We start from the raw sequence: 25,382 nt of genomic DNA, 5'->3' as shown, positions 1-25,382 counted from the left end.
AAGAGGTAATAAAGCTAAAATTATGTCTGTCGTAGGATGACCCTAATCCCCTCTGACCGCTGTCCTGAAGAGGAAATCAGGACACAGACATGCAACGGGACAAGCACGTGAGGACACAGGGAGAAGGCTGCACCCACACGGCCAGGAAAGGCCTCAGGAGGGACCAGCCCTGCCACCACCTGGACCTCCGGTGTCCAGCCTCCAGCACGAGGGGGAAATAAATGTGTGTTGTCCGAACGCCCCTGGTCTGTGGTGCTCGTCACAGTTGCCCAAGCTGTGCCCTAAGGTGCTGGACACCTGGGACACCGGAGGCTGTGAGGACCGAGGGACGGTCCTCACACCGCCAGCAGAGAAGTGACCAGAGACCCTCTACTCACAGCCAAGGCCAGGAAGGTGCCAGCACCAGGCCCTGGTCCTCACGTGGGCCCAGAAGGTCACCTGTCCTCAAGACCCCAGGAGAGACAGGGAACTGATGGCTCCAGCAGGGGTCAGGGGGTGGGGTACATCAAATCATCCCAAATAAATAGCCTCCCAGGAATCCTCACAGCTGCGTGGGCCTTATTCTCTATCCAACACGCTGCTGTCACCTTCTTGAAATTCCTACTTTTGAACAAGAGACCTGTGTTTTCATTTTTCACAGAGCTCTGCAGATTCTATTGCTGTCCCCCCAGCATCCGGATCCTTGCCTCAGCCTCTCCGTTTGGGGAAACCAGCCACTGGCCCTTTCACGGGAGGAGACAGACCTCAGAGGATGGTAATGGGGTCATGGGGAAGGCCCTGAGGGCCGGAGGGTCTGGGAGCCCGGCCAGAGCCACAGCCCCCTGCCCTGGAGGCTCGGTCCTGGCTTCTTTCCACAAATACCAGCAGGCACCTCCTGCTACGCCCTCCACGCCTTCAAAGAGCCAAAGGTAAAGGTACACAGGAAAACAGATGATTTTAATAAAGTGCCACAGTGCCGCGCAGGGGTGGGCGGCGGGCGGGCCGGGTGCCCGGGGCGCGGCCCGGTTGGTGAGAGGCGCCTGTGGCCCCGGGCGCCCTGTCGGCAGACTGGGCCCCTGCCCCGGGCCGGAGGGGACACGCAGGAGGCACGTGGCCCCCGGGTTGGGAACAAACATGTTTATTGCAGGCAAGGCACGGCGGGTGCGGGCGGGCTCACCAGGCGAAGAGCGGCTTGCGGTCCTCCTTGGAGAGCTCACACAGGCAGGTGAGCAGCAGCAGCGCGTCGCCCAGGAACTTGGGGGGCACCACGTCGATGACCAGCTTGCGCAGCGCGGCCGGGCTGCTGTGCAGCGGGTCGGCGCGCAGGTCGGGCCGCTGCTTCAGGATGCCGTAGGTGTTGATGAGGAACTCGCTGAACACCGGGTGCACCTCACGGTTGTAACCCAGCCTCTCCAGGCGCGCGGTCAGCATCAGGTAGCGGTGTGTCAGCTCACGAAGCTTCTTCTCGTCCACCGACCCGTCCAGGGACTTGATGGACGTCTGGGGGGGGGGGTGGGGGGGGCACAGCGTGGGCGTGGGTGGGGGCGACGGGGGCCCCAGGGCAGGGAGGGGTCCTCACAGCAGGGAGGGGACTCCAGGACAGGGAGGGGACCCTGGGGCGGAGAGGCACACCTGCTTGATCTTCTCAGGGATGTTGGACACGGTGAAGCCATACAGCCTGGTCACTCCCGGGAAGACATAGGCCAGGATGCGCCGGTCCAGCTGGAAGGCGATCTCCCCGACGATGCGCCCGTCCTTCTCAGCGCTGGAGAAGCCCTGGATCTCTGTGAGCAGCGGGGGCAGTGAGCCAGGCTGGGGGCTCCAGGACACGGACGGTCAGGGGCCACCCGCCTTCCTCCTGCCCGTGCCCCAGGATCTACTCTGAGAAAAGGACCAACCTAAACGCAGCTGCTGTAAGTTTGGGGTGAAGCCACTGGGGCCTGGGCGGGGCTTCCCAAAGGGGCCCAAGCATGATGAAGGCGCATGGCCTGCTCCTCCCCACTGCTGCTTCCCCTGCCCTCCACTGTGAGGGCAAATACAAATGGAAAAGAAAACCTTGACTTTTGTGTCACCGAAAAGGAGAGAGACCTATTCTCTTTTCCCTCTTAGAGCAACCTGAGAAAGCTGTGATCCTGAGTCCTCTCTCTGTCCCTTTGAGATGGACAGAAATGTCTTTAAGAGCTTGTTTTACAGCCCAGGACTATTTGTATTGCCCCTCCCCCAGGGGATTCTGGCCAGGCACCTGGGTCAAGAGTAAGCCCTACCAGAAGGCCCAGCCCTCTGACCAGGTGCGTCGGGAGAGGCTAGGTAGGCATGTCCCCTCATCTCCTGAGGGCGGGGTGCAGGTTGACTCGACAACACGTGTGTGACCCATGTGATTCAACACGTGTGTGCCCCGTGTGACTCAACAACACGTGTGCCCATGTGACTCAACACACGTGATCCATGTGACTCGGCAACACACTGACCCATGTGACTCGACAACACGTGTGATCCGTGTGACTCGACAACATGCGTGATCCATGTGACTCGACAACACGTGTAACTCATGTGACTCGACAACACATGTGATCCATGTGACTCGACAACAGGCGTGACCTATGTGACTCGACATGTGTGATCCATGTGACTCGACAACACGTGTGTAACTCGTGACTCTACAACACGTGTGTGCCCCGTGTGACTCGACAACACGTGTGATCCATGTGACTCGACGACACGTGTGTAACTCATGTGACTCGACAACACACGTGTGCCCCATGTAACGGGTCCGGTCCGCCTGGCTGTCTTGGCAGCCTCTGCATCACAGGCTGGTTTAATGTTTACTTGATAATAAAACTCTTCCCTAAGTTTGTGGAGAGGATTGCTGGGTGGGCAGGAGGTCCTGTCTAACTGTCTTCCTGATGTTTCCAGGCCCAGCAGCCACCCTCCCCCCCAACACCTGCTTCCAAATCTGCCCTCCTACAGCAGCCTCTGTTCATTGAGCAGCAGACAGGCGGCCACGCCTTCAAAACCCTGTGCTCTCCGAAAAACACCCTGCCAGTCACTACCGTTGGATGAATCTGACATGGAGAGACCCAAAGTGAGGGGGCCTGCGTCAGAGTCAGGCAGAGCCTCTGCGCTGGGGACCCTCCACCTGACCGGGGCCCCCAGGCCCGCGCCGCTTCCACACTCTGCTCTTTCATCCCTATGAGAGACACTTAATAACAGAGCCATCTGTAGAGCCTTTCCTAGAGCCCCTGTGGCTTTTCCAAACCTGACCGCGATGCAGACCCTCCAGGGCATTGACCGGGTGCAGCCCACGAGGCCCACCCAGCAGGCGGGCAGCGCACGCACGGACTGGGTCCTGTTACCCGCACACAACCGCACCCTCCGGAGGCTCAGGCTCCAACACTCAGGACACCCCACACCAGCCCAGGGGAGCCTCCCGTGTGGCCACCTGAGCCGTGAGCGCTGCGGAGCCCCAGGACCAGCCACACCTGTGACCCGTACAGTTGGCCCCCTCCTGTGACTGTGTCCACATAACCGCTAGTCCCAGAAAGCTGCCAGGTCACTCCCACCGCAGGAACACGGTAGCCCCTCCCAGCACAAAACCGCCAGTCAGCACGGGCTTATCAGCTCCTTCCAGGACAGGCTGGACAGCCCGAGAGGACAGGCCGAGGGGGTAGGGGACAGTGCTTCCACTCCCTCAGCCGCACCTGCAGGCACTGAGCGGGGAGTCCATGACCGAGGCGCACGGGGCACAGTCCATGTGGCTCTGCAGGCGGGGGTGGGGAGAAGGAGGGGCCACAAGTGTGTGGATGCAGATGGCCCAGAGCCACATGTCCCCCAGCAGACCCCGCGAGGAAGGCCTCGGAGCTGTGGGGCCCTGGAGCCAAAGGATCACCGGATGGGGAAAGTCGGATATGAACGGAGACGGTGCAGGGCTCCAAGGGCGCAGGAGAAACGCTGGGGTGGAATGCCGGGGAAACGGAGCCACAGAGGGTGTCAGGAAGTGATCTGGTGTCACTCGAGCAGCTGGAGCGGCAAGAGGGGCAGTGGCTCCCCACACAGCTCTGGACCTCGGGAGGTGAGCGGGTGAGGGAGGTTCCTGGCAAGACGCCCCCTCCCAGGAGCACCACCTGATGGGGATTCGGAGCCCTCCGAGGCATCCTGGGGGGCGGCATCCGCTTTCTTTCCCCAGGAGCGTTTCCTGGTCCCTCTGGGACTTCATTCATCCTCACCATGATCCCAAAGGGGCCTCAGACCCCACTTACAGACAAAGGAACTGAGGCATATGGGGCACAATGCTTCCCCAATCATTTAAAAATGTTTTTTATTCAGATACAATTCACATCCTATAAAACTGAGTCTCTCAAAGTACGCAGTTCAGATGCTTTTCTATATTCACAGTTGTACAGCCATCACCGCAATCAAATTCCAAAATATTTTCATCACCAAAGCGATACCCTGTACCCACTGTCAGTCACACAGGGCTCTCCCCGCAGCCCCGCAGCTACCAAACTACTTCCTGTCCTTATGGATGTATCTATTCTGGACATTTCATGCAAGTGTAGCCACGCAGCAGGTGATCCTCGGGCTGGGCTGGCTTCCTCTCGGCTGTTTCCGAGGTGCCTCCACACTCCAGCAGGTGTCAGCACAGCATTCCTATCTGGGGCAGAACCAATCCCGTTGCGTGGATGGACCACATGCTGTTTATCCCTTCGTCCGTTGAGAGGCCTTTGCGCTCTCATGGACAACGTTGCTATCGACATTCATATAAAAATTTTTGTGTGGGGGCGCTCAGTCAGCCAAGTGTCTGACTTCAGCTCAGGTCATGATCTATCTCATCACTTGTGAGTTCGAGCCCCACATTGGGCTCTCTGCTGTCAGGCAGAGCCCACTTCAGTTCCTGTCTCCCTCTCTCTCTGCCCCTCCCCAGTTCGTGCTTTGGCTCTGTCTCAAAAATAAATAAAAACATCAAAAAAAATTTTTTTTTAATTTTGTGTGGACAAATGTTTTCAGTTCTTTTAGATACATATACCCAGGAATGGAATCATCGGTAATTCTATGTGTAATTTTTGATGAAATGCCAAACTGCTTTGCACAGCGACAATGTACATGGGTTCCGATTGTCTCCACATCCTCTCCAACACTTGTGCCGGTCCCTCATTTTTTTATAGCCGTCCTAGTAGACGTGAAGTGGTTTCTCATTGTGGTCTCATCAGTATTTGGCTGATGACTGAGGATTTGGAGCACCTTTTCATGTGCTTATTTGTCATCTATACGTCTTCTTTGGGGAAATATTCATTGTGTTTTGCCCATTTTTAATTAGATTGTCTTTTTACTGTGGAGTTGTAGAGAGTTCTTATATATCCTGGATACTAGCCCCTTATCATCTGATTGACAAATATTTTCTCCCACTCTGTAGGCTCAGTTCGCTTTCTTGAAATGTGTTCCTCTGAAATACAAAAGTTTTGGGGCGCCTGGGTGGCTCAGTTGGTTGAGCATTCAAATTCAGCTTAGGTCATGATCTCATGGTTCATGAGTTTGAGCCCCGTGTCGGGCTCTGTGCTAACAGCTCAGAGACTGCTTCAGATCCTCTGTCCCCCTCCCTCTCCCTCTGCTCCTCCCCTGCTCGTTCACTACCTCTCTCAAAAATAAATAAACATTAAAAAAAAAAAAAAAAGATTCTCCCTCTGCCCCTCTCCCCTGTTCATGGACTTTCTCTCTTTCTAAAATAAAAAATCAATAAATACAAAAATTTTTACTTTTGATACAACCCAATACATATACTTTTCCTTTTGTTGCTAATGCTTTTGGTGTCACATCTGAAAATCTATTGCCAAATCCGAGGTCATGAGATTTTTCTCTGTGTTTTCTTCTAAGTGTTATATGGCTTTAGCTCTTTTAGATTTTTTTAGGTCTTTGATACATTTTGAGTTAATTTTCACATGTGGTGTGAGGTCCAGCTCATTCTTGTACATGTTTGTCCACTTGTCCCAACATCATTTGTTGCAAAGACAAGTCTCTCTCTGCTGACACAAGCCGTGGTGTCCATGTTGCACATTAAACCTGTAAATGCCTGGGCTTATTTCTGGAACCTCAATTCTACTTTGCTGATCTCTGTACATCTGTCTTCTGACCACCACACTGCCTGGATTCCCATAGCTTTACAGTAAGTTTTGGAATTGCGAAGTGTAAGTCCTCCAATTTTGCTCTCCTTTCTCAAGATTGTGTTGCCTGTTCTGGGTCCCTTATATTTCCACCTGAATTTCAGGAGGAGTTTGTCAATTTATGCAGGGAAGCCAGCTGGGATTGTGATGGGAATCACGTTGAATCTGCAGGTCAACTTGGGGAGTGCTGCCATCGTAATGATGTAAAGCCTTCTGGTCCCCGAACATGAGATGTTTTTCCACTTATTCAGGCCTTCTTTACTTTATTGCCGCAGTGCACTGTAGTCTTTAGTGTTCTCCTTCCCTAATCACTTTGCGAGGCTGCATAAGTACCCAAGAGTTCGAGCTGAAAACCAGATTGACTGCACAGCAGTTTGTCAGGGCAGATGAGGGCCATGAAGCTCAGAGTGCAAATTTCCCCTTCTATATTCATACACTTCTCTAATCAGGAATCAGTCTCTCTTACCATCCTGTTCTGTCTTTAAAGCATAAATTGGATGGAAGAAGTGATATATACCTGAGATGTTCTAGCAATCATTTCTAGTCCAACCTTGGCCTTCCAAGATTCAGCCAAAATCTATTCTTCACAGAAAAAAGTCAACAATATTGATAAACCTGTAGCCAGACATATTAGGGGAAAAGAGAAAGAGGACAAAAATTACCACTATCAGAAATTAGAGATGGTCTCACCGCAGATCCTACAGATGTTAAAAGGATAATAATGGAATACTAGAAACAATTTTATGCTAATAAATTTGACAGCTTAGATGAAATGGACTAATTCCTTAAAAAACACAAAAGCTCACTATCGTGAGTGAATTGCCAAAGCTCCCTAAGAAGAAATAGATCATTTGAATAGCTGTATATCAACAAGGAAACTGAACTTGTGGCAGGGGAAATATTCCTACAAAGAAAATTAAAGACTTGGGTGGATTCAGTGGTGACTTTTACCAAACATCTAAGGAATAAATGATACCAATTCTACATAAACTCCTCTACATAATTAAAGAGAATGGAGTACTTTCCACCTCATTCACTGAAGTCAACATTAACCTGGTACCAAAACCAGAAAATGACATGAAAAGAAAACTATAGACCAATATCATAGATAGCAAAAATTCTCAACAAAATTTAGGAAATTAAATCCAACAATACAAAAAAGTATAATACGTCACGACCAAGTAAGGTTTATCTCAGGAATGCGAGGTTGGTTTACAATTCAAAAATCAATCAATGTAATTAACCATATTAGCTGAAACAGACTACAAATAAAAACCAAATGCTCATCTCAGTAGATGCAGAAAAAGCATTTCACAAAATCCAATATCCATTCATTATAAAAAAAACTAGGAATTAAAGGGAACTTCCTCAACCTCATAAAAGTCATCTACAAAGACCTGAGCTAACATCATACTTAACAATAACAGACTGAATGCTTCCTAAATTAGGAAAAGATAAAAAAGAAAAAGTCCACTGTCACCATTTCTTGCCAATGCAATAAGATAAGAAAAACAAAAGGAATACAAACTAGAAATGAAAAAATAAATTTGTCTTTATTTGCTAATGACACAATCATATATCCTAAGGAATCTACAAAAAGCTACTAGAACAGTGGTGCCTGGGTGACTCAGTCAGTTAGCGTCCAACTTTGGCACAGGTCATGATCTGCTGGCTTGTGAGTTCAGGCTCCGCATCAAGCTCTGCACTGGCAGTGTGGAGCCTGCTTGGGATTTTCTCTCTCTCTCTCTCTCTCTCTCTCTCTCTCTCTCTCTCTCTTTCTCTCTCTCTCTGCCCCTCCCAAATTTGTAAGCTCTGTCTCTCTCAAAATAAATAAACTTAAAGAAATCTACTAGAACAAATGAGTTCAGGGGGCGCCTGGATGGCTCAATAGATTAAGCCTCTGACTTCAACTCAGGTCATGATCTCACATTTCATGATTCATGCCCAGTATTGGGCTCTGCACTGACAGCACAGATTCTCTGTCTGCCTCCCTCTTCTCCCTGCTCCCTGACACTCTGCCTCAAAAATAATAAATAAAAACATTTAAAAAAATAAGTGAGGGGCGCCTGGGTGGCGCAGTCGGTTAAGCGTCCGACTTCAGCCAGGTCACGATCTCGCGGTCCGTGAGTTCGAGCCCCGCGTCGGGCTCTGGGCTGATGGCTCGGAGCCTGGAGCCTGTTTCCGATTCTGTGTCTCCCTCTCTCTCTGCCCCTCCCCCGTTCATGCTCTGTCTCTCTCTGTCCCAAAAATAAATAAAAAACGTTGAAAAAAAAAAAAAATTTAAAAAAAAAAAAATAAGTGAGTTCAGTAAGGTTGCAAGATACAACACTTTTATTTTTCAGGGTTCTCTAGAGAAATAGAAACAGAACCAACAGGGGGTGTGTGTGTGTGTGTGTGTGTGTGTGTGTGTAGGAAATTGGCCCACATGATTATGGAGACTAACAAGTCTCAAGATCTGCAAGGTGAGTTAGCAAGCTAGAGATCCAGGGAGACTGAAAATGTTGTTCTAGCCTGCCTTTAAAGGTCCGAGAACCAAGAGAACCAATGGTGCGGTTTCAGTCCAGAGCACTGCAGGCTTGAAACTCAAGAACATGTTTCAGTTCAAAGCATGTTTCAGGTCCAAAGGCAACCAGGCAGGAGGAATTTTCTCTTCCTTGGGGTAGGATCAACCTTTTTGTCCTATTCAGGCCTTGAAGTGATGGGATGAAGCCCACCCACACTGAGAGGGCAATGTGCTTACTCAGTCTATTAAATGTTCAACTCATCCAGAAACACTCTCACAGAAACACCCAGAATGTTTGACCAATTATCTGGGTAGTTCTTTTCATGGCCCAGTCAAGTCGACAAATAAAATTAAGGATCACAGGAGTAAATACACAAAAATCAACTGTGTTACTATATACTAGAAATGAGCAATCAGAAATTGATAATGATAAAGGCAATACTATTTCCTATAGTATCAAAAATGTGAAAATACTAAGAATTAATTTATCAAAATGTGCAAGATCTATACATAGAAGACTATAAACACTGTTGAAAGAAATGTTTAAAGAACTACATAAATGGAGAGACACACAGCATTTACAGACCCAAAGGTTCAATATTGTTATTATTAATAAATTGTTAATTTCCCTGAAAACTGACATAATCAATCTGTAGATCCAGAGCAATCCCAATCAAACTCCTTGCAAGCTTTTTTGCAAAGTTGGACAAGTTGATTCTAAAACTCATGTAGAAATGCAAAGGACCTACAATAGCCAGGGCAACTTTGAAAATGGAGAACAAGACATTATATGAATGACGATCTTACTTTAAAGCTACAGTAATCGGGGCACCTGGGTGGCTCAGTCGGTTAAGCGGCCGACTTCGGCTCAGGTCGTGATCTCGCGGTCCATGAGTTCAAGCCCCACGTCGGGCTCTGTGCTGACAGCTCAGAGCCTGGAGCCTGTTTCAGATTCTGTGTCTCCCTCTCTCTGACCCTCCCCCATTCATGCTCTGTCTCTCTCTGTCTCAAAAATAAATAAACGTTAAAAAAAAAAAATTTAAAGCTACAGTAATCAAGACCATATGTACTGGAATCAACACAAATAACACAGCATGACGGGGGGAAGGTGTCCAGAGATAAACTTATACATACATGAACAGTTGATTTTTGACAAAAGGGTCAAGGCAATTCAATGAAGAAAAAATAATTTTTCTAAACACTGGTGTTGGAAGAAGCCAACAAATGCAAATCTCATACCATGCACAAAAATTGACTTGAAATTGAAACCTATTGGCTTTAGGTTGTAAAACCTAAAGCCATAAAAATTCTAGAAGAACACATAGGAAACAATCTTTGTGACCATGAGTTTGACAAAGATTTCTTAAATAGGACACAAAAAACATGAACTGTATAAAACAAAAAAAAAAATCAATAAACTGGACTTTATCAAATTAAACAGTTTTGCTCTTTAAAGAACACTTATGCAACTGGAAAGGCCAGAGAGTGGGAGACAACATTTGCAAGACATACACCCAGAAAAGGATTTGTATCCAGAATATATGTAGAACTCTGACAACTCGATCATAAGATAAGCAAGTCCATTTTTTTTAATAGGCAAAAAATGTCCACAGAAGCAGCCCCAGACCCTGGCCTCCCAGCCACACTCTCCTCCCTCTGCAGGAAAATGGAGAAGCTGTGCCCAGCTGGTCACCCAGACTACTGCACCCTGGTGCCCGCCCCTGCCTGGGCCATACCGTTAAGGTAGTAGCTCCTTCTCGTCCTGTCCCCAGACGGCAGGCTGCTCTCTGAGAAGCACACTTTCTTGGGCCGGACCATCTCCCTGGGCTCCAGCAGGGTCTTGTCTGCCAGCGGGTCCTGCAAGGGGTTCAGGAGCGGGGACAGCTTCCTGTCAGTGCCTCGGGGTGCACGCAGCTCTGGGGGGCTGAGGAAAGCCTTGAAGGGCACGTGGGAGGAGGTGGCACAGCCAGGGGAGGCGTCATCCTCACTGGAGATGGGGGCATGTGAGCACAGCAGGTCCTCCAGGGAGGACGTCTGCAGCTGGGAGGGTGCATCAGGGACGCCACTGAACCTTCCAAAGTCTGCACCTGGGACGGGGAGGGAGGGCAGGTCAGGCTGTGTTCCTGAGACATCCCTAAGGAGGGAGAGAATACAGAAGAACATCCACATACCCAGCCTCAATCTGTGACACCCCACCCCGTGTTTCAGAGCCCTCCTCCTCCCTCTAGAGAATATGACACTGTGGGTGCCCAGCCCACCCGAGGAAACCACCAGCCTCAAGTTTATGGGCATGGCAAGCACACATGCCCCCGTGCGCTTCCCACCCACCTGGGAACCCACACACAATACAGAGGGATTTGCTTATGCTTTTAAATGTACATAAATGGTATCATCCTATACATGTTTTATCCTGCAAAATACCTTTTTGCTGCAGCATTATCTTTTTTTGGGAATTCATCCATATTGAATCATTGGGTAGCTTACCTGATACATTTAACCATTTCTTGGCACACATGGGCATGCATGCATGCACGCATGTGAGCGTGCACGAGCACGTGCGCGCACACACACACACACACACACACACACACACACAGCAATTTTCATATCCACTGCCCTGTTGATAAGCATGGGGATGATTCCTGTTTTCCTTGAAAAAGCAAAGCTATAATCAGCATTCCTTAATGTGCCTCCTTGCTCACAGTGGGCAAGGTGTGTGCTGTTTATACTGTCTACACTGGGCTCAGGTGTGTGCTGTTTAACCTCCTCTGTATTCTACATCAGTGGTCCCCGGGCAGAAAACAACACATGGCTTTTCCCTAATCCCCAGTGATAGTGAACATCATTTCATGTGCTCATCGGCCCCTCAGGTTTCCTTTCTGTGAATTTTCTTTGCCTTTTCTCTGCTTGTTTTTTTTGGGGGAGGGGTAGTCTTTAAAATTATTTGTAGCAGCTTTTTTTTGTCTCCTGCATACTAATTCCTTGTTGATGAAAAGTGTTGTGTCTTCCCGTGGGCGCCTTGCTTAGGTCTGAATCTCTTTTATACTGACTCTCATGCAGAAGTTTTAAATTATAATGTAGTCAACTTTAACTTATCGATTCTTTTTGATTTATAAAATCCTTTCTTACCCTCATGTTATAATCTTGTTCTCCTGGCAATAAGGCAAATATATACTTGAGAAATAGTGTGTTTTAAGAGCTATCATGAAAAATTATACCCTAAAAGGTGCCTCCTCAGGAACCAACTGATCTATCTCCAGCAATGATTTCTCAGAAAAAAATGTTCAAAAAAAGACATCCATTAGGATGTGTCTTGCCTCCTGTTGCCCATGTGGCCAGGAGAAAATTGCATTTCCTCAGAAGTAAAAGCATTCTCCCAAGTAACGATCACATCGAGGAAGAAATAATAATAAAAAACAATGATTATTGAGAAATAATGAAAATCAGAACATTCTATATTAAGACATCAGTACGTTTAAAACTGTATTTGGACTGAAATTAGTGATTTAAATGCTTCAATTACTTTTTAAAAATCATCTCGGGGCGCCTGGGTGGCTCAGTCGGTTAAGCCTCCGACTTCGGTTCAGGTCATGATCTCACGGTCCATGAGTTCGAGCCCCGCGTCGGGCTCTGTGCTGACAGCTCAGAGCCTGGAGCCTGTTTCAGATTCTGTGTCTCCCTCTCTCTCTCTGACCCTCCCCCGTTCATGCTCTGTCTCTCTCTGCCTCAAAAATAAATAAACGTTAAAAAATTAAAAAATAAATAAATAAATAAATAAATAAATAAAAATCATCTCGAAATTAAACATTCAAATCAAGATATGAAGAGGAGCTCTTAAGAAAACAATGAACACGACCGCGAAATACACCGCAGACAGTTCTGTGAAAGTCTACAAGACCACGAAACTGTGGAAAACTACCTTAGGGAAACAGAAAACATGAAGAAATAAAATTGGAAATGAGAAAAGCAACATAAGAAAGACCAGGAAGAGGTCTGAGTTACAAGGAACCATTATACACAACTGCATCGTCACTAAGATTTCAGTAACAGGAGAACTCTTGCGGGAAATTATTTTTATTTTTTTTTTTAATTTTTTTTTTGACGTTTTTATTTATTTTTGAGACAGAGAGAGACAGAGCATGAACAGGGGAGGAGCAGAGAGAGAGGGAGACACAGAATTTGAAACAGGCTCCAGGCTCTGAGCTGTCAGCACAGAGCCCAACGCGGGACTCGAACTCATGGACCGTGAGATCATTACCTGAGCCGAAGTCGGACGCTTAACCGACCAAGCCACCCAGGCACCCCAGAAAATTATTTTTAAATGACTCAGTAAGAAGTAGAAAAACTAAATGGACCAGTAAGCAAAGAAGAAAAATCTAGAAGTTATAAAACAATTATGCTCTGAGGGCTGCAGGCCTGGGGGCCTAGTGGTAAATTCTTTCAGGCTCCAAATGATTCTTAATCCCTATATTACATAAATAAGGTTGGAACACTGAAAAAAATTAAAAGATGCTTCTTGATTGAGATTATAACTGGTCACATGTCTGGTATCAAATCCCCAAACAGAAATCCCACAGAAAGAAGACCAAAGCCCAGATCCAGGTAGGAACAGAGTCCCCAGATCCTGAGCAAAGACCCATCCTAGCGAACACCAGGACAGACAACAGGAGCCCGGGCCTCCCGATGGAGCAGGCCAAGGGCAGGAGCTGAGGGCACCCTACCGAGGCCAAACAAGGTCATGGAAACTGAACAAAACAAGCTGTTTCTCGATTTTTCTTGTTCTTTAAAAAGAAGGACTAGAAGGGTCCTCCCAGCACCTAGCCTGCATGCCCCTCCACCCCCAGGCCCAACTGCCACCAGAGCCAGGGTTCTGGGAATACCAAGGGCAAAGACAAAGGCAAAATTAACAAGTACACACACTGTCGATCTCATTTAAATCATTTGCACACAGTGCGGTTGTAGACTCAGAAAACAGACCAAACTAACAAGCGTAGCACACAGGGCACACAGGCAGCTGAGGAAGAGGCTGGTGTGCGAGCCTAGCCACTGTGCGTGGTCCTGTGGGTCAGGAGGGCACTGGAAGGGTGCAGAGGACACAGCAGCATCTATTTCAACAGCACAGGGCCTTTGACCCAAGGATTTCCCGGCCGTTACCCCAATGGCAGGTGGCAGGGGGCTGGAGGGCACCGCCTGGCCTGGCGCCGGGCTGCTATTGTGGGGAAGCCCTGCCCTCCACCCCGAGAGTCGCGCCAGCGCTGGAGTGCAGGCCCTGGATCTAGAAAAGAGGACCTCCAGGTGACAAAAGTAAGGTGGATGGAGGGGGCAAAGTATAGAACAGTTCAACCGTGTTTAAGGGAACCCAGAAGACCCCCTGATGTGCACATGAATATCCACCACAAATTTCAGACAGAAACCCAAGAAAATGTTGACAGTGGCTTCCTTTGGGAGCAGGGCCAGGAGCACGAGCTTGGCCTTGTATGTTACATCCTCTTGGGGTATTTATAAGTTTGCCAGGAGCTCCTGTTGTTGAATGAAGAAAACAGGTTTTTAAAGCACACCCTGCGTTGAAGGCAGACGTTAAGGGCCCATGGGAAACATGAGCCATTGCTGGTGGCAGTTCCCTTCTCTTCACAAATGTCTGCTGCTGTGTTAAGAGTCGTTCCAAACTCCAGTCCCCAAAGAAGGCTGAGGGTTGTAGCCAGGCCGAAGGCAGCGTCCCAGAGCCCCGGGCATGGGGGTGGCCCCTCCCTGAGGATGGTCAGCCATGCTGACGTTGGCCCACGCCCTGCAGCAAGGGCTCCAGGCCTCCGTGTGGAAGGCTTGGTGGTGTTGGGCTGGCCCAGGGGACTGGAGCTCCTGCTAAGACTGGTGTCTGGCAAAAGTCTGGGATTGCTAGGGGTGACCCACAGGCAGGGGTGCTGGTTGTGGTCCCAGAGACTCTGCCCTGACCTAGGCCCTGACCAGGGTCTCTCCAGGAGCAGCCCGACCCTTGTGAGTCCGAAGGTGAGAGAGGGAGGGCCCCAGCATTCCTGCCAGTACTGACACAGGGGTGGCTCTGAGCCCTCAGAGGTGGCCCCAGCCTGACCCAGTTCTCAGGACAAAGGACAATGAAGTCACACTGGGTTTGATTCTTGGCAGTAATCACAGCAGCTATGAGGCTTGGTGACAAGTGCCTTTTGCAGCCACTGCACAATGCATCCCTGGTGGCCCAAGAAGGCAGCACTGACCCTCTGTGGGATGTCACACAGGTGACAAGTCCTGGGAGGTCAGTCCCTCTTCAGCAAGTTTCTGGTGACAAGTATGTGCCTTGGCCTCTGGTGGGAATTCAGAACTGGTGGGGATAGGGTTTTCTCCAGCTGCCCCTTGGGGCGTCATTGTCCTCTTTCTGCCATCCTCCACCCCCACCCTCTGCTTGTCCAAGCTCCCTCTTCAAGGTCCTCCTTGAGGCTGAAGGACCCCAAGGACATGTTTGCCCAAGGAGCTTTGCATCCATGAGCTCTGTGCAGGGGGCTGGTGAGTAGCAGCTAGTGAGGTGGGGGGCTAACCCCCACCCCATTTTCTAGATGAGGCTTCGTGGCCCAGAGGGCCTTACCTGAGGACACACAGGAGAATGGGGAACTGGGTCTTGGTTTACTCAGACCTGAGGGATGGGAAGGGGCCCGAGACCACCGGCATCACCGAACCAGGCCCCTGCCGGGGCACAGCGGCCTCACCACGGCTCCTGGACCCCAGCAGCCAGCTGGGCCCTGCTGTCCTGCCTGTAGCCTCACCTGCGCTCCCGGGGGAGCTGTCCTCGGGGTAGGCGGGTGCCTTGGGGAAGAGCAGGTCCCGGCTCCCAAGGCCCAAGCGCTCCTGGCAGCTCTCGCTGAGCAGACGCTTCAGCATCTGGTTCTCCTTCATGAGGCGCACCTGCTTCTTCAGGTCTGCATTCTCACTCATGAGCCTGTTCATCAGCTCACTCCCCTCGGCCATGGCCACGTCTTTAGGTGCTCACGTATGGGCCTGCGGCCCCATGGAGGTGGAAATCCGGTGCCGTAGACGCTCCAGAAACAGCCCTGGAGTTCCACCACTGCCTGGCCTTCCGCAGCCTTGTGATGTCGCCCTTAAAGAGCCAGTGCCACCCCGGCCGTCGCCCGTCCCACCCGCCGCACCCACAGACCTCCCCTGGGCCGGTGCCCACAGAGCAACACCTCCCACCAAGAGTGAGTGCCGAGAACACAGGGAACGGACAGGAGGAATGAGGACGGGTCTCGAGGGGAGGGCAGCCAGCTCAAGAGAGGAATGTTCCGGCACCTTCTAGCAACAGCCAGAGCACTGGGCTGAGGGGAGCATCGGGCCATCCACACCGTGTGGCATGCGCAGACCTCAGGGGGATTCTGCCTTTACTCCGCCTGACTCATGGTGTCTCTGCCCATGAGTGGCTCCCCATTCTGGGGGGTAAGCGGGATCCCCCAGAACCGAGGCCGGTGTCTGGTGTGCAGACGCGTATTAGGGTGCGCACCTGGGACACACACTTTAAGAAAAAGGGGCAGTGGGGCAGAGGGAGGGGAGCTTGGGTGCCCCCAACAGCCCACAAGCCCCGTGGACTCCAGGAGGGCTCTGATCTGAAGGGGCTGGCAGTTGGAGGCAGCCTGCTGACCACACTTCCCTCGTAAGAAGGGCTGGACTGTGAGCCCTGAGCGACCGGAACACTGACTGTTACTGGACCTAACTGAAGACTCCCCCCGACCGGGCACAAGGGCTGTCCGGACCAATCACACACAGACCTGTGCTTGTGGAGTCCTGCCAGGGTGCAGATTTCGGTCCTCGGGTAGTGGGACCACCACAAAGCCACCCCAACACCCGCTCTTCCAATTAACTACTGAGGGCAATAAATGCACTCAGCACTGTTTCCTGGCTCTGGAGTTCTTGGTCGTGCTTCTTGGCAGCCGTTGAGGCACCAGAGAGGTCAGTCATGTCCTGATCCTCTTGGGAAGGGATAGAGTCCAAACAAGGAACCAGCATATCCTCCATCCTTCAGCCCCAACACCCAGGGTTCCCCATGCCACATCAAGGGCACTCAGGGTACAGGTAGAACAAAGCCATTATTTTCCCCAGACTGCCAAGTTAGCATAAGGTTCCTTCAAGGAGAGAAAGCCTTGAGTCGGGTTTTGTGGAAAAGATTTTTTTTTCTTCTTTAATTTTTTTAAATGCTTATTTATTTTTGAGAGAAAGAGAGCGTGAGTAGCAGAAGGGCAGAGAGAGAGGGAGACGCAGAATCCAAAGCAGGCTCCAGGCTCTGAACTGTCAGCACAGAGTGTGATGCAGAGCTCAAACTCACAAACCATGAGATCATGAGCCAAAGCCGGATGCTTAACCCAGGCACCCCTGGGGAAGAGGATTTCTAAGTCCCAAACGTACCTCATGCAACCTGAAACAGGCCCAGTGTCTGGACCCACAGCCTCTCACATCAGACAAGGACAGCAGGGACATGGGTAGTGCCCACTAAGCGAGGGTGTGCAGGAGCTCCCAGGAAGGAGGATGGATGTCTCCCCTCGAAACCCCTAAGAGCAAGGCCCTGGGACATGAAAGCATCCCCCCTACACCATGGCATTTAAAATGCCATTTCTTATGACCCCTAGAAAACCCTATGGAAATCATATCCCCTCCAGCCACAGGACCATCACCCTCTGCCAATTTTCTGATCATGATGCATCGTTCTTTTATCACTGGGTTCAACTTGCTAGTAGTCTGTTAAATATTTTCTGTATTTGTGTGGGGAAATTGATCTGTATTTCCTTTTCCAGTAATGTCTTGGTCTGGTTTTCTATCAAGGTCACACCCTCTCAAAGGAGTCGCAAAATGTTCTCTCCTCCTCTAATGTCTGGGTATTTGTGTTAGATTGTTATTTCTGTCTTAAATGATTGACAAAATTCACCAGGAAGCCATCTGAGACTAGAGCTTTCTTCTAGGAAAGTTTTAAATTTCAAATTAATTTCTAAAATAGATACAGGGTGATTTAAATTTCCCACTTCTTCTCAGGAACACCTATATAATAACTGTGTCTTTCAGGGGATTTTTCCGTGCCTGCGCTGTGGAACACTGGCACTGAGCACCCCACGACATTCCCTTATTGTACTCTGTGGTCTCATGCCTCTGAGGACAGACCGCATGGCCACAGCAGAAAACCTAATGTGAACGTGGAGCCAGCAGCGCCAGCAGGTGTGTGCAGCAGGACATGAGGATCAGCAAGCCAGGCAGCGTGAGCAGTGGGATGCAGAGAGGCAGCAGCACGGTGAGCTGGAGCTGACCACGCCAGGTCAGTAGGCCTGGGGGTAACCAGGCTGGACACTGCCTGGTGTCTGCGGGACCTGTGGCAATGCACCTTTTTAATGCCTGCTGTAGGTGTCCTTTCTTTCTGGATCAGACCAGAGGCTTGTTAAGTTTCTCCGAGCATCAACTTCACTGATCTCCTCTGTTATGTTTCCTACAGCATTTGACTTGTGCTCTTTTATCTGGTATTTCCTTCCTTCTACTTACTCTGGTTTTAAGATTTTTTTTTAATTTTTTTAATGTTTATTTTTGAGAGAGAGAGAGAGACAGAGTGTGAGTCAGGGAGGGGCAGAGAGAGAGAGAGAGAGAGAGAGAGAGAGAGAGAGGGAGAGAGAGAGCATGAGCAGGGGAGGGGAAGAGAGAGAGGGAAACACAGAATCTTGAAGCATGCTCCAGGCTCTGAGCTGTCAAGACAGAGTCTGACGCAGGGCTCAAACCCATGAACTGTGAGATCATGACCTGAGCCAAAGTCGGACGCTTAACCGACTGAGCCACCCAGGTGCCCCTGGTTTTAAAATTCTTAAGGTGGACATTTAAATCACAGACTTGAAACCTTATATAGTGTTAATATTTCAGCCTGTAACCGTTTCTATGACCACTGCTTTAGATACATCCCACAAATTTTGATGTCATTTTTTTCACTTAGCTTGAAATATTTTATTTCCCTTGTACTTTCATTTATTGATCATTGGTTATTTAGAAGTATATTGCTTAATTTCCAGATATTTGGGATTTTCTCTTTTTTTCCCCCATCACAAATTATGCAGTCAAGTTTCCTACATTTGGGGAAATCGCAGGGGTCAGCACATTCGGAGTGCAATGGTAGCTCCCCTGCCAAGTATTCTTTTTGTCACTGATTTTTAATTTCATTCCATTACAGTTGGAGAATACACTGTATGGCTTCAATCCTTTCAAATTTCCTCACCCCGCATGTGGTATTAGTGAATGATGGTTCATAAGCTCTTGAAAAAGAATGTTAGGTGAAGTGTTCCATAAATGTCCATCACTTCAAGTTGGCTCAAGATTTTGTCTACTCAAGATTGTTCCTGCTGAGACAATGTTGAAATCTCCCACTTTATCGAATTCCCTCTCCCTCTGCCCATTTTTGTTTTTCATATTCTGAAGCTCTGTTATTAGGGCATACGCACTACTGTTATTAAATGACTCTTTGCTTCTAGTACCATTCCTTTTCCTGAAACCTACCTTATATTAATATAGTACTTTTCCTTATGATTAATGTTTTTTCATATAGTTTTCTAAACTAGTCCTTTTATCCTGTATTTTTGCATTTAAAATTTCTCACGGACAACACACGAGTCATGCTTTTTCATTCAATGTGACAGTTTCTGCTTTTACCTAGAGCACTTGGCCCTTCAATTAGTAAAATTACTTAAATGGTTGGGGAGCCTGAGTGGCTCAGTCGGTTAAGCGTCTGACTTCGGCTCAGGTCATGATCTCACAGTTCGTGAGCTCAAGCCCCACGTCGGGCTCTGGGCTGACAGCTCGGAGCCTGGAGCCCGCTTCAGATTCTGTGTCTCCCTCTGTCTGCCCCTCGGCCGCTTGCACTCTGTCTCTTGCATTGTCTCAAAAATAAATAAAAACATTAAAAAAAAAATTTTTTTTTTAATTACTTAAATGGTTGGTGCGGCAGTTTTCTAGGGCTACATAACAGCAGACTGGGTGGCTTTAACAACAGAAATTTATTTTCTTACAGTTCTGAAAGCACAAAACCTGAGAATCAGGTGTGGGCAGAGTTCTGTCCTCACGTGGTCGTTCTTGTGTGTCCCCTCATCTCTTCTTAGGACACCAGTCCTATCAGATCAGAGCCACCCTGTGACTTCATTTAACCTTATTATCTTCTGAAAGGCCCCATATCCAAATTTAGGTCCTTTTCTTCCAAATGAATGTTGGGAGACACAATCCAGTCCACAAGAGTTAGGTTTATCACATTTTCTATCGTCCTGTCTGTTCTTTCTTCCTGTCTCCTTTGGGATTATTTTGTCCCCTTTATCAGTTTTCTAGCTATACCCCCTTTCTTTTTTTTAGTGGTTTACTCTGGGTTTACAATAGGTTCCTTTTACTTACAACAATCTGTGTCCTGGTAAATACTGTCACTTGGGGACGCAGCACTTGACACACAAGGGGAGCCCTCTCGGCAGCATCTGCTGTTGTCCTCCAGCACATTTCTTGTCCGTGTTCACATTCTTGTTTTTGCCTTGAAAAGTTAATTCTATTTTAAAGAGGTTTTGTTTGTATGCTTGTTTTTAACAAAGGGGAAAAAGCCTTCTACACGTAACATTTCTGGGCCTCATTGTTTGGTGCAGATCAGTTTCCACCTGGTTATCACTATCCTTGGGCCCAAACAACGTTTCTTGTAGGGCAAGGCTGCTGGAGTATTCCTTCAGTTTTGGTTTGTCTGGAAAGGGTCTACTTTGCCTTCACTTTCGTTTTCTGTGAATAGAGAATTTTAAGCTGACCAGTTTTTCCCTTTTAATACTTTATAAAGATGTCATGCAGCACTGCCTTCTGGTTTGCATTTTACCTGATGAGAAGTCAGCTGTCCTTCCCTTTGTTCACCTGTATATAACATGTCTGTTTTTGATTGCTTTTAAGCCTTTATTCATCACTGGTTTTCATCAACTCATGATGTGCTCTGGAGGAGGTTTTGGTTTTGGCATGTTTCATCTGTGTGATTGTTCTGTGTCTGCTGAGCATCACAGATCTATGGGTTTATATATTCCATATCTGGAAAAATTTCAGCCATGATTACTCAGATGTTTTTCTGCCTCCCTCCCACCCCATCCTGTGAGACTCCAATCATATGCATGTTGGACCACACAAGATCATCCAACAGGTCACTGGCTCTTTTTTTTTTTTTTTTTTTTAAAGTATTCTGGCCACCATGGGCTGTTTCAGTGCTCACCTGTTCCTGGATGGTCCAAGAATAGTCCCCACTTCTCTACCCCCTCCCAAGAACCAGAGAGAGCATCAAAGACACAGGGTCTCCAGCCCACTGCGTCTCATTACCACAAAAGGCCTGGTTGTGGGGAAGGTATCTGAGGCCACCTGAAGCCATGCAAACTAGCTGTTCTCCACTTGTCTCAAGCATGGGTTTCAGACACTCCCTGGGCCATCACTGTCCCCAGAGGAAGGTTGGAAATCACCCACCAGTAGTCATCATGGAGAAACTAATGGGTGAATCATTTTCACTGAAGAAAACAGGTAACCTTAAGTTATCCATATCACCCTTATATCCTCCTGAGTGATGACAGGGAGTCTTTGAGACAGCACCCAAAATCCCAGGTGAAAACGCCAGGCACGAAGTTCACACCACAGAGTGGCCCGGTGCTCTCCAGAGCAGCATCCTCAGCCTCCTTCCATTGCCACCTATGTGGGTGACTATGGTGGGATCCCACCGCGAGCAGATGCCCTAGCTGTGACCCATCCACAACCGGTGAGACCAGCATCTCCCCAACTACTGGGGCTGTTGTGTGTAAGCTCCAGCCACCTCCTAGAAAGCTAAGCACCAAAACTGAGGTCATAAGAACAAACCAATCTGACCCCGACCCATGCCTCATGTCCTATCGACTTTCCTCTGTTTCTACCCTCAATTCCTTTTTAAACAAAGTGAATCGTGAATAAAAATTTATATTGCAGATGGAGACAAAGATAAATCAAGCTGACCAATTAACCTATAATTAGCATAACTGCTGAGGTAAGAAAAGGATAAAGAAGCAACAGTAAATAGCATTACTTTTTATAACATTTTATTGCCTAAATAAAATTTAAATATATGTAGCACATTGATTAGGTTCAGTAAGGAAAAGTATTTTCTTAGAGTTGAATTTCCACTGTGAGTTAAGGATCTATAGTTAGAGAATTCCTCAAAGGAAAGGTTTAAAGTTTACATCTGGTGAATGCAGAAAATCTAATATGGCTCCAGCAAAAACTTCCCAGTAAATACTCAGAATCTGCTCCCAATAACCAAAAATAATTTGAATTCAAGCATCTTTGATGATTTGCCCAGGAAAGAGAGCCTGATTCTTTTTTAATCTCAAGTACAACTGACACACAAGGTTGTGTTAGTTTCAGGTGCACCACACTGATTCAACTGTGTACATGCTCAGTACCCCCAAAGTGCGTGCAGTCACCACCCAATGTGACTGCCGTATCATCAGCTATATGCTTCATGCTGTACTTTCTATCATTTGACTTACATATTTTATAACTGGAAGTTTGTGTTCTTATGCCCCTTCTCCTATTTCACTCATCCCCCATCCTCTCCCCTCTGGCAAGCACCAGTTTTTCTATATTCAAGAGTCCATTCTGTCTATTTCTGTTCTGTTTTGTTGAGAACTTGATTTTTAATTAGGCTGAAGCACATAATTTCCATTCAAAACAACATGCACCTGCTCATCTTTAAGCAGTTACTCTTATCCCCTGAAACTGATGAGGTGGTGGCCCAGTGTCCAACATGGTATCCAAGTGAGTCTCTGAAAACCCCAGATCTGTGACTCTTCCCAAGATGAGACAAAACACAAGTGTGACATGCTTCTAAGGGAATTACATGTCAATTTATTAAGGTAGCTGCCCACAGAAGTGACAACATTTGCAGTATAAAAGTAGATTTTCATTTCTTAGGTTTCATTAACCCTATGATCTGGCCATGGCTGGGAGCCTACCAGGGGCAGCAGCCACTTCAAGGAGCAGACTGTGGTCAATCACCACCTATGTTGCTATTACCCCAGCTGGGGAGAACAGGGGCCACGAAAAGAAGTGCAAGAGCAAACCCGATGATTTCAAAGGGATCCCAACAGTTCCTTCAGCCAAAATAAACCCGAGTTTAAAAATGTCTGGGGAGAAGTGCTGATGTCAACAGGTATCCACTGAACACCCACTACGTGCCACACAGTGTGGCAGCCAGTAGAGCCGACGGGGCCATCTACGTGTACACAAAACCCAGCCCTGCAGGGCTCATAGCAGAAGCACCACCCTGGGGCAAGAGAAGTTAGTGAAGGAACAGCTCAAGCCCAAAGCAGGCAAGCCCCAAGCAGAGTCAGGGATGGCACTCAAGGCCAAGAGAGCTGCAGGGTCAAGGCCATATGGTACAAAGTCTCAGCAATGGCCCTGTAGGGATCTGGGCAGAGAATGGCAGGAGCAGAGGAACACTCAGACATCTGGCTGTCTGAGGGAGGACGGTCTGCCAAGGGAGCACAGTCAGGGGCGGCTACCAATCCAGGAGGTGGCACAGAAGAACAGGCAGAGAGGCACTAGGGTGGCCAACCAGAGCAGGGCCCTAGGGGCAACACCAGGCCTGGATTTTATTCTCATCAAAGCCCTTGGTGACTCCTCACAGCCACACTCCTAGGGAAGCCCTGAGCACATGACCCACTTGTCCTCATAGGTCAAAGGCAAATCCAGAGCCCAGGTTTTTCCATCCTGGGCCCCAAATACATGCACACCAAACCAGACATAGAGCCAGAAGGGAATTGAAAGGTTTAGCTCCTAAGAGGCACCACCCTGGAATTCCAGCCCTCACTTCCTCTCAGAGCACAAACCAGGACACGAGCATTGGCGGCGGCCAAGAGGGCACCCTACAGCATCAGGCCCGTCCAGCCAGCAGCGCTGACTGCTCCGCTGTGCCTGGCACACGTGGTGCCCCATGGTGGTAACCACTAAACCACTCACGAGCACTTGTCCCTCGTCACACTTAGTCTCCTGCCTGAGCCTGTCAGCACGAGACACTGCAGGCTACAAACTCGGGAGAGAGGGATACTGGCGCCCACAACTGGTGACCACAATGCAGCGTGGGTGAGCCTAGGGTGTAGGGCACGGCCAGCAGCCACATCTGACTCCCCTCCGCACAGCCACAGACACTCGGCGAGTCTGGTCCCTGTCCCTTGCCGAGCCCAGGGCCGCCACGGTGAACAGATCACGTCCCTCAGCCCCACAGACAGAAGAAACAGGAAGAGCCAGCCTAGCGGCAAGCCCAGTCGCGCTGGCTCCTGGGCAGCACCGGGCAGGAAGAGGTGAGGCCGCACTCCCCTCTCCCAAGAACTGAAGTACTGGTGGAGAAAGCCCTCCCAGCCCCAAAGCGAGGCCGCACACCCTGGCTAGGAGCTGCAGAACACACTGTGCCAGGGTCATGGCTCATCTTGTTCCTTTCCTCACCTGAGCTCCACGAGCTCTTCTAAGAACTAAACCTACCCTGAAAATCAAGTGCCTAAAGCCACCGGCCCCACCCCTGCCCCAGGCCTGGTCCCACCCCGGGGAAGGGGTTTGTGAGGGGCACTGGACCCCTGGGCAGGGGATCCTGCAGCTCACCGGGATGATGCCCCCTTCCTGCCCCGCCCTCCCAGATGACGGTGCCCACCACCCACCTGCCTGCCAGGCACCCTCAAGGGCGGCCAGCAAGGGCACTCTCAGGGTACAGGTGGGAGAAGCGGCCAAGGGCCCAGATGGGGAAGATGTTCCTGTAGCTGGTATAGTTGATGACACACGACTTGTTGAAGACGCCAGGGACGTTCTCCTGAAAGAACACAGAGAAATAAACACAAAGGCTCTAGCAGGTGGCTAAGGGGCTCCCTGAACAGAGACCCTAGCCAGAGAGCTGTCAGGCTCCCAGAGGTGGGGGGGTTTCCGAGGGAACCTCTGCAGGCCATCCCCCTGCTACCACCCTAGCTCTGGACCCCTCGCCCTGCAGCAAACCCTCTGGCCTGAGTTACCAGCCCCTCACAGCTGTCAACCCTGGACTCATCCAAGGGAGGGGGTCAGCCTCGTGTGACCTCGTGACCCCACATCAGAGGAGACAGGTGAAGGTGCTCCTGCACTCCATGCTGAGGCAGAGCCTGAGGCTATCCAGCGTCCTCTGCCCCAGTACCACCAGCCCTGCCTCCGAGCCAGGGCTTCATTGTAGACCTGCTTCCACCACAGGCTCTCATCAGCGGTGTTCACTAATCTCAAATCCCCAAAGCTGAGACCCCGCCCGCGAGGAGGTCACCAGGGACACAGGGACAGCGTAGGGCTGTGAAAACATTCGTGCAAATCGAGGTCAGTGGTGGGCCTCGAGCTCTTCAGACCTCCTCAGCATACCTGGGGCCAGTCGCCATTGGGGAGCTGTTTTCTAAGCAGACACCGGACTCCCTTCTCCAGGGCCTCTATGCAGGGATGCCTGGGGGGAAGAGGAGGCACTGAGTGCACCTGCCACCACTCTCTGGGGGAAGCGCCTCTGGCTACAGCCCAACCTGCACCCGCACCCTTGCGCTACTGGCACAAGGCAGATGGGAAATCCTGCGTGGTGACTGAACTGGCGCTGACACACACAAGGAACCAGAACCCACCACGAGAGTTAGCACGCTGCAGGCTACCACTGCACGTTTTCTACCCAGAATCCCAGAAAAATGCAAAAGGCAGCCAATGTGGAGGTGAGCAGG

The 25,382-nt window shown here is 49.5% G+C and overlaps 2 protein-coding genes and 1 long non-coding RNA gene across 8 annotated transcripts in view; 1 reads left to right on the top strand and 2 right to left on the bottom strand.

The window, feature by feature from the left end:
• Window positions 1-915: 915 nt before the first annotated feature.
• On the bottom strand, window positions 916-15,626 carry SPATC1L (spermatogenesis and centriole associated 1 like). The gene is made up of 4 exons (XM_060640670.2): window positions 15,408-15,626; window positions 10,374-10,724; window positions 1,612-1,763; window positions 916-1,479 (listed from the first exon to the last, which is right to left on the bottom strand). Exons 1-4 carry the CDS (start codon window positions 15,607-15,609, stop codon window positions 1,153-1,155), a joined length of 1,032 nt encoding a protein of 343 aa, XP_060496653.1. The 5' UTR covers window positions 15,610-15,626; the 3' UTR covers window positions 916-1,152.
• Window positions 10,614-25,382, bottom strand: part of LSS (lanosterol synthase) — a 43,367-nt gene continuing 28,598 nt past the window's right edge. For 2 of the 4 annotated variants that reach the window (XM_060640665.3, XM_060640669.3), the window contains 2 exons: window positions 25,042-25,120; window positions 21,700-24,478 (listed from right to left, as the gene is read on the bottom strand). In XM_060640665.3, the coding sequence (XP_060496648.2) occupies window positions 24,347-24,478; window positions 25,042-25,120 (211 nt within the window). In that variant the 3' untranslated portion in view covers window positions 21,700-24,346. Of the gene's footprint in view, window positions 10,725-20,198; window positions 20,695-21,699; window positions 24,479-25,041; window positions 25,121-25,382 lie in introns of those variants that run through there. The other 2 variants (XM_060640668.3, XM_060640666.3) reach the window with 2 other exon arrangements.
• Window positions 14,643-22,801, top strand: LOC132684082 (uncharacterized). Of its 3 annotated transcripts, none has more exons than XR_009612564.3 (5): window positions 14,643-14,902; window positions 15,624-15,839; window positions 17,689-17,911; window positions 21,607-21,664; window positions 22,591-22,801. It is a non-coding gene; the product is annotated as an uncharacterized LOC132684082 (long non-coding RNA). The 3 variants fall into 3 exon arrangements; XR_009612562.3 differs by having other exon boundaries at window positions 17,689-17,935; XR_009612563.3 differs by lacking the exon at window positions 14,643-14,902 and adding an exon at window positions 14,942-15,150 and having other exon boundaries at window positions 17,689-17,935.

This window comes from Panthera onca, chromosome C2, assembly GCF_046562875.1.
Source record: "Panthera onca isolate mPanOnc1 chromosome C2, mPanOnc1 haplotype 2, whole genome shotgun sequence".
NCBI lineage: Eukaryota > Metazoa > Chordata > Mammalia > Carnivora > Felidae > Panthera > Panthera onca.
This window is presented reverse-complemented; position numbering and strand designations above follow the sequence as displayed.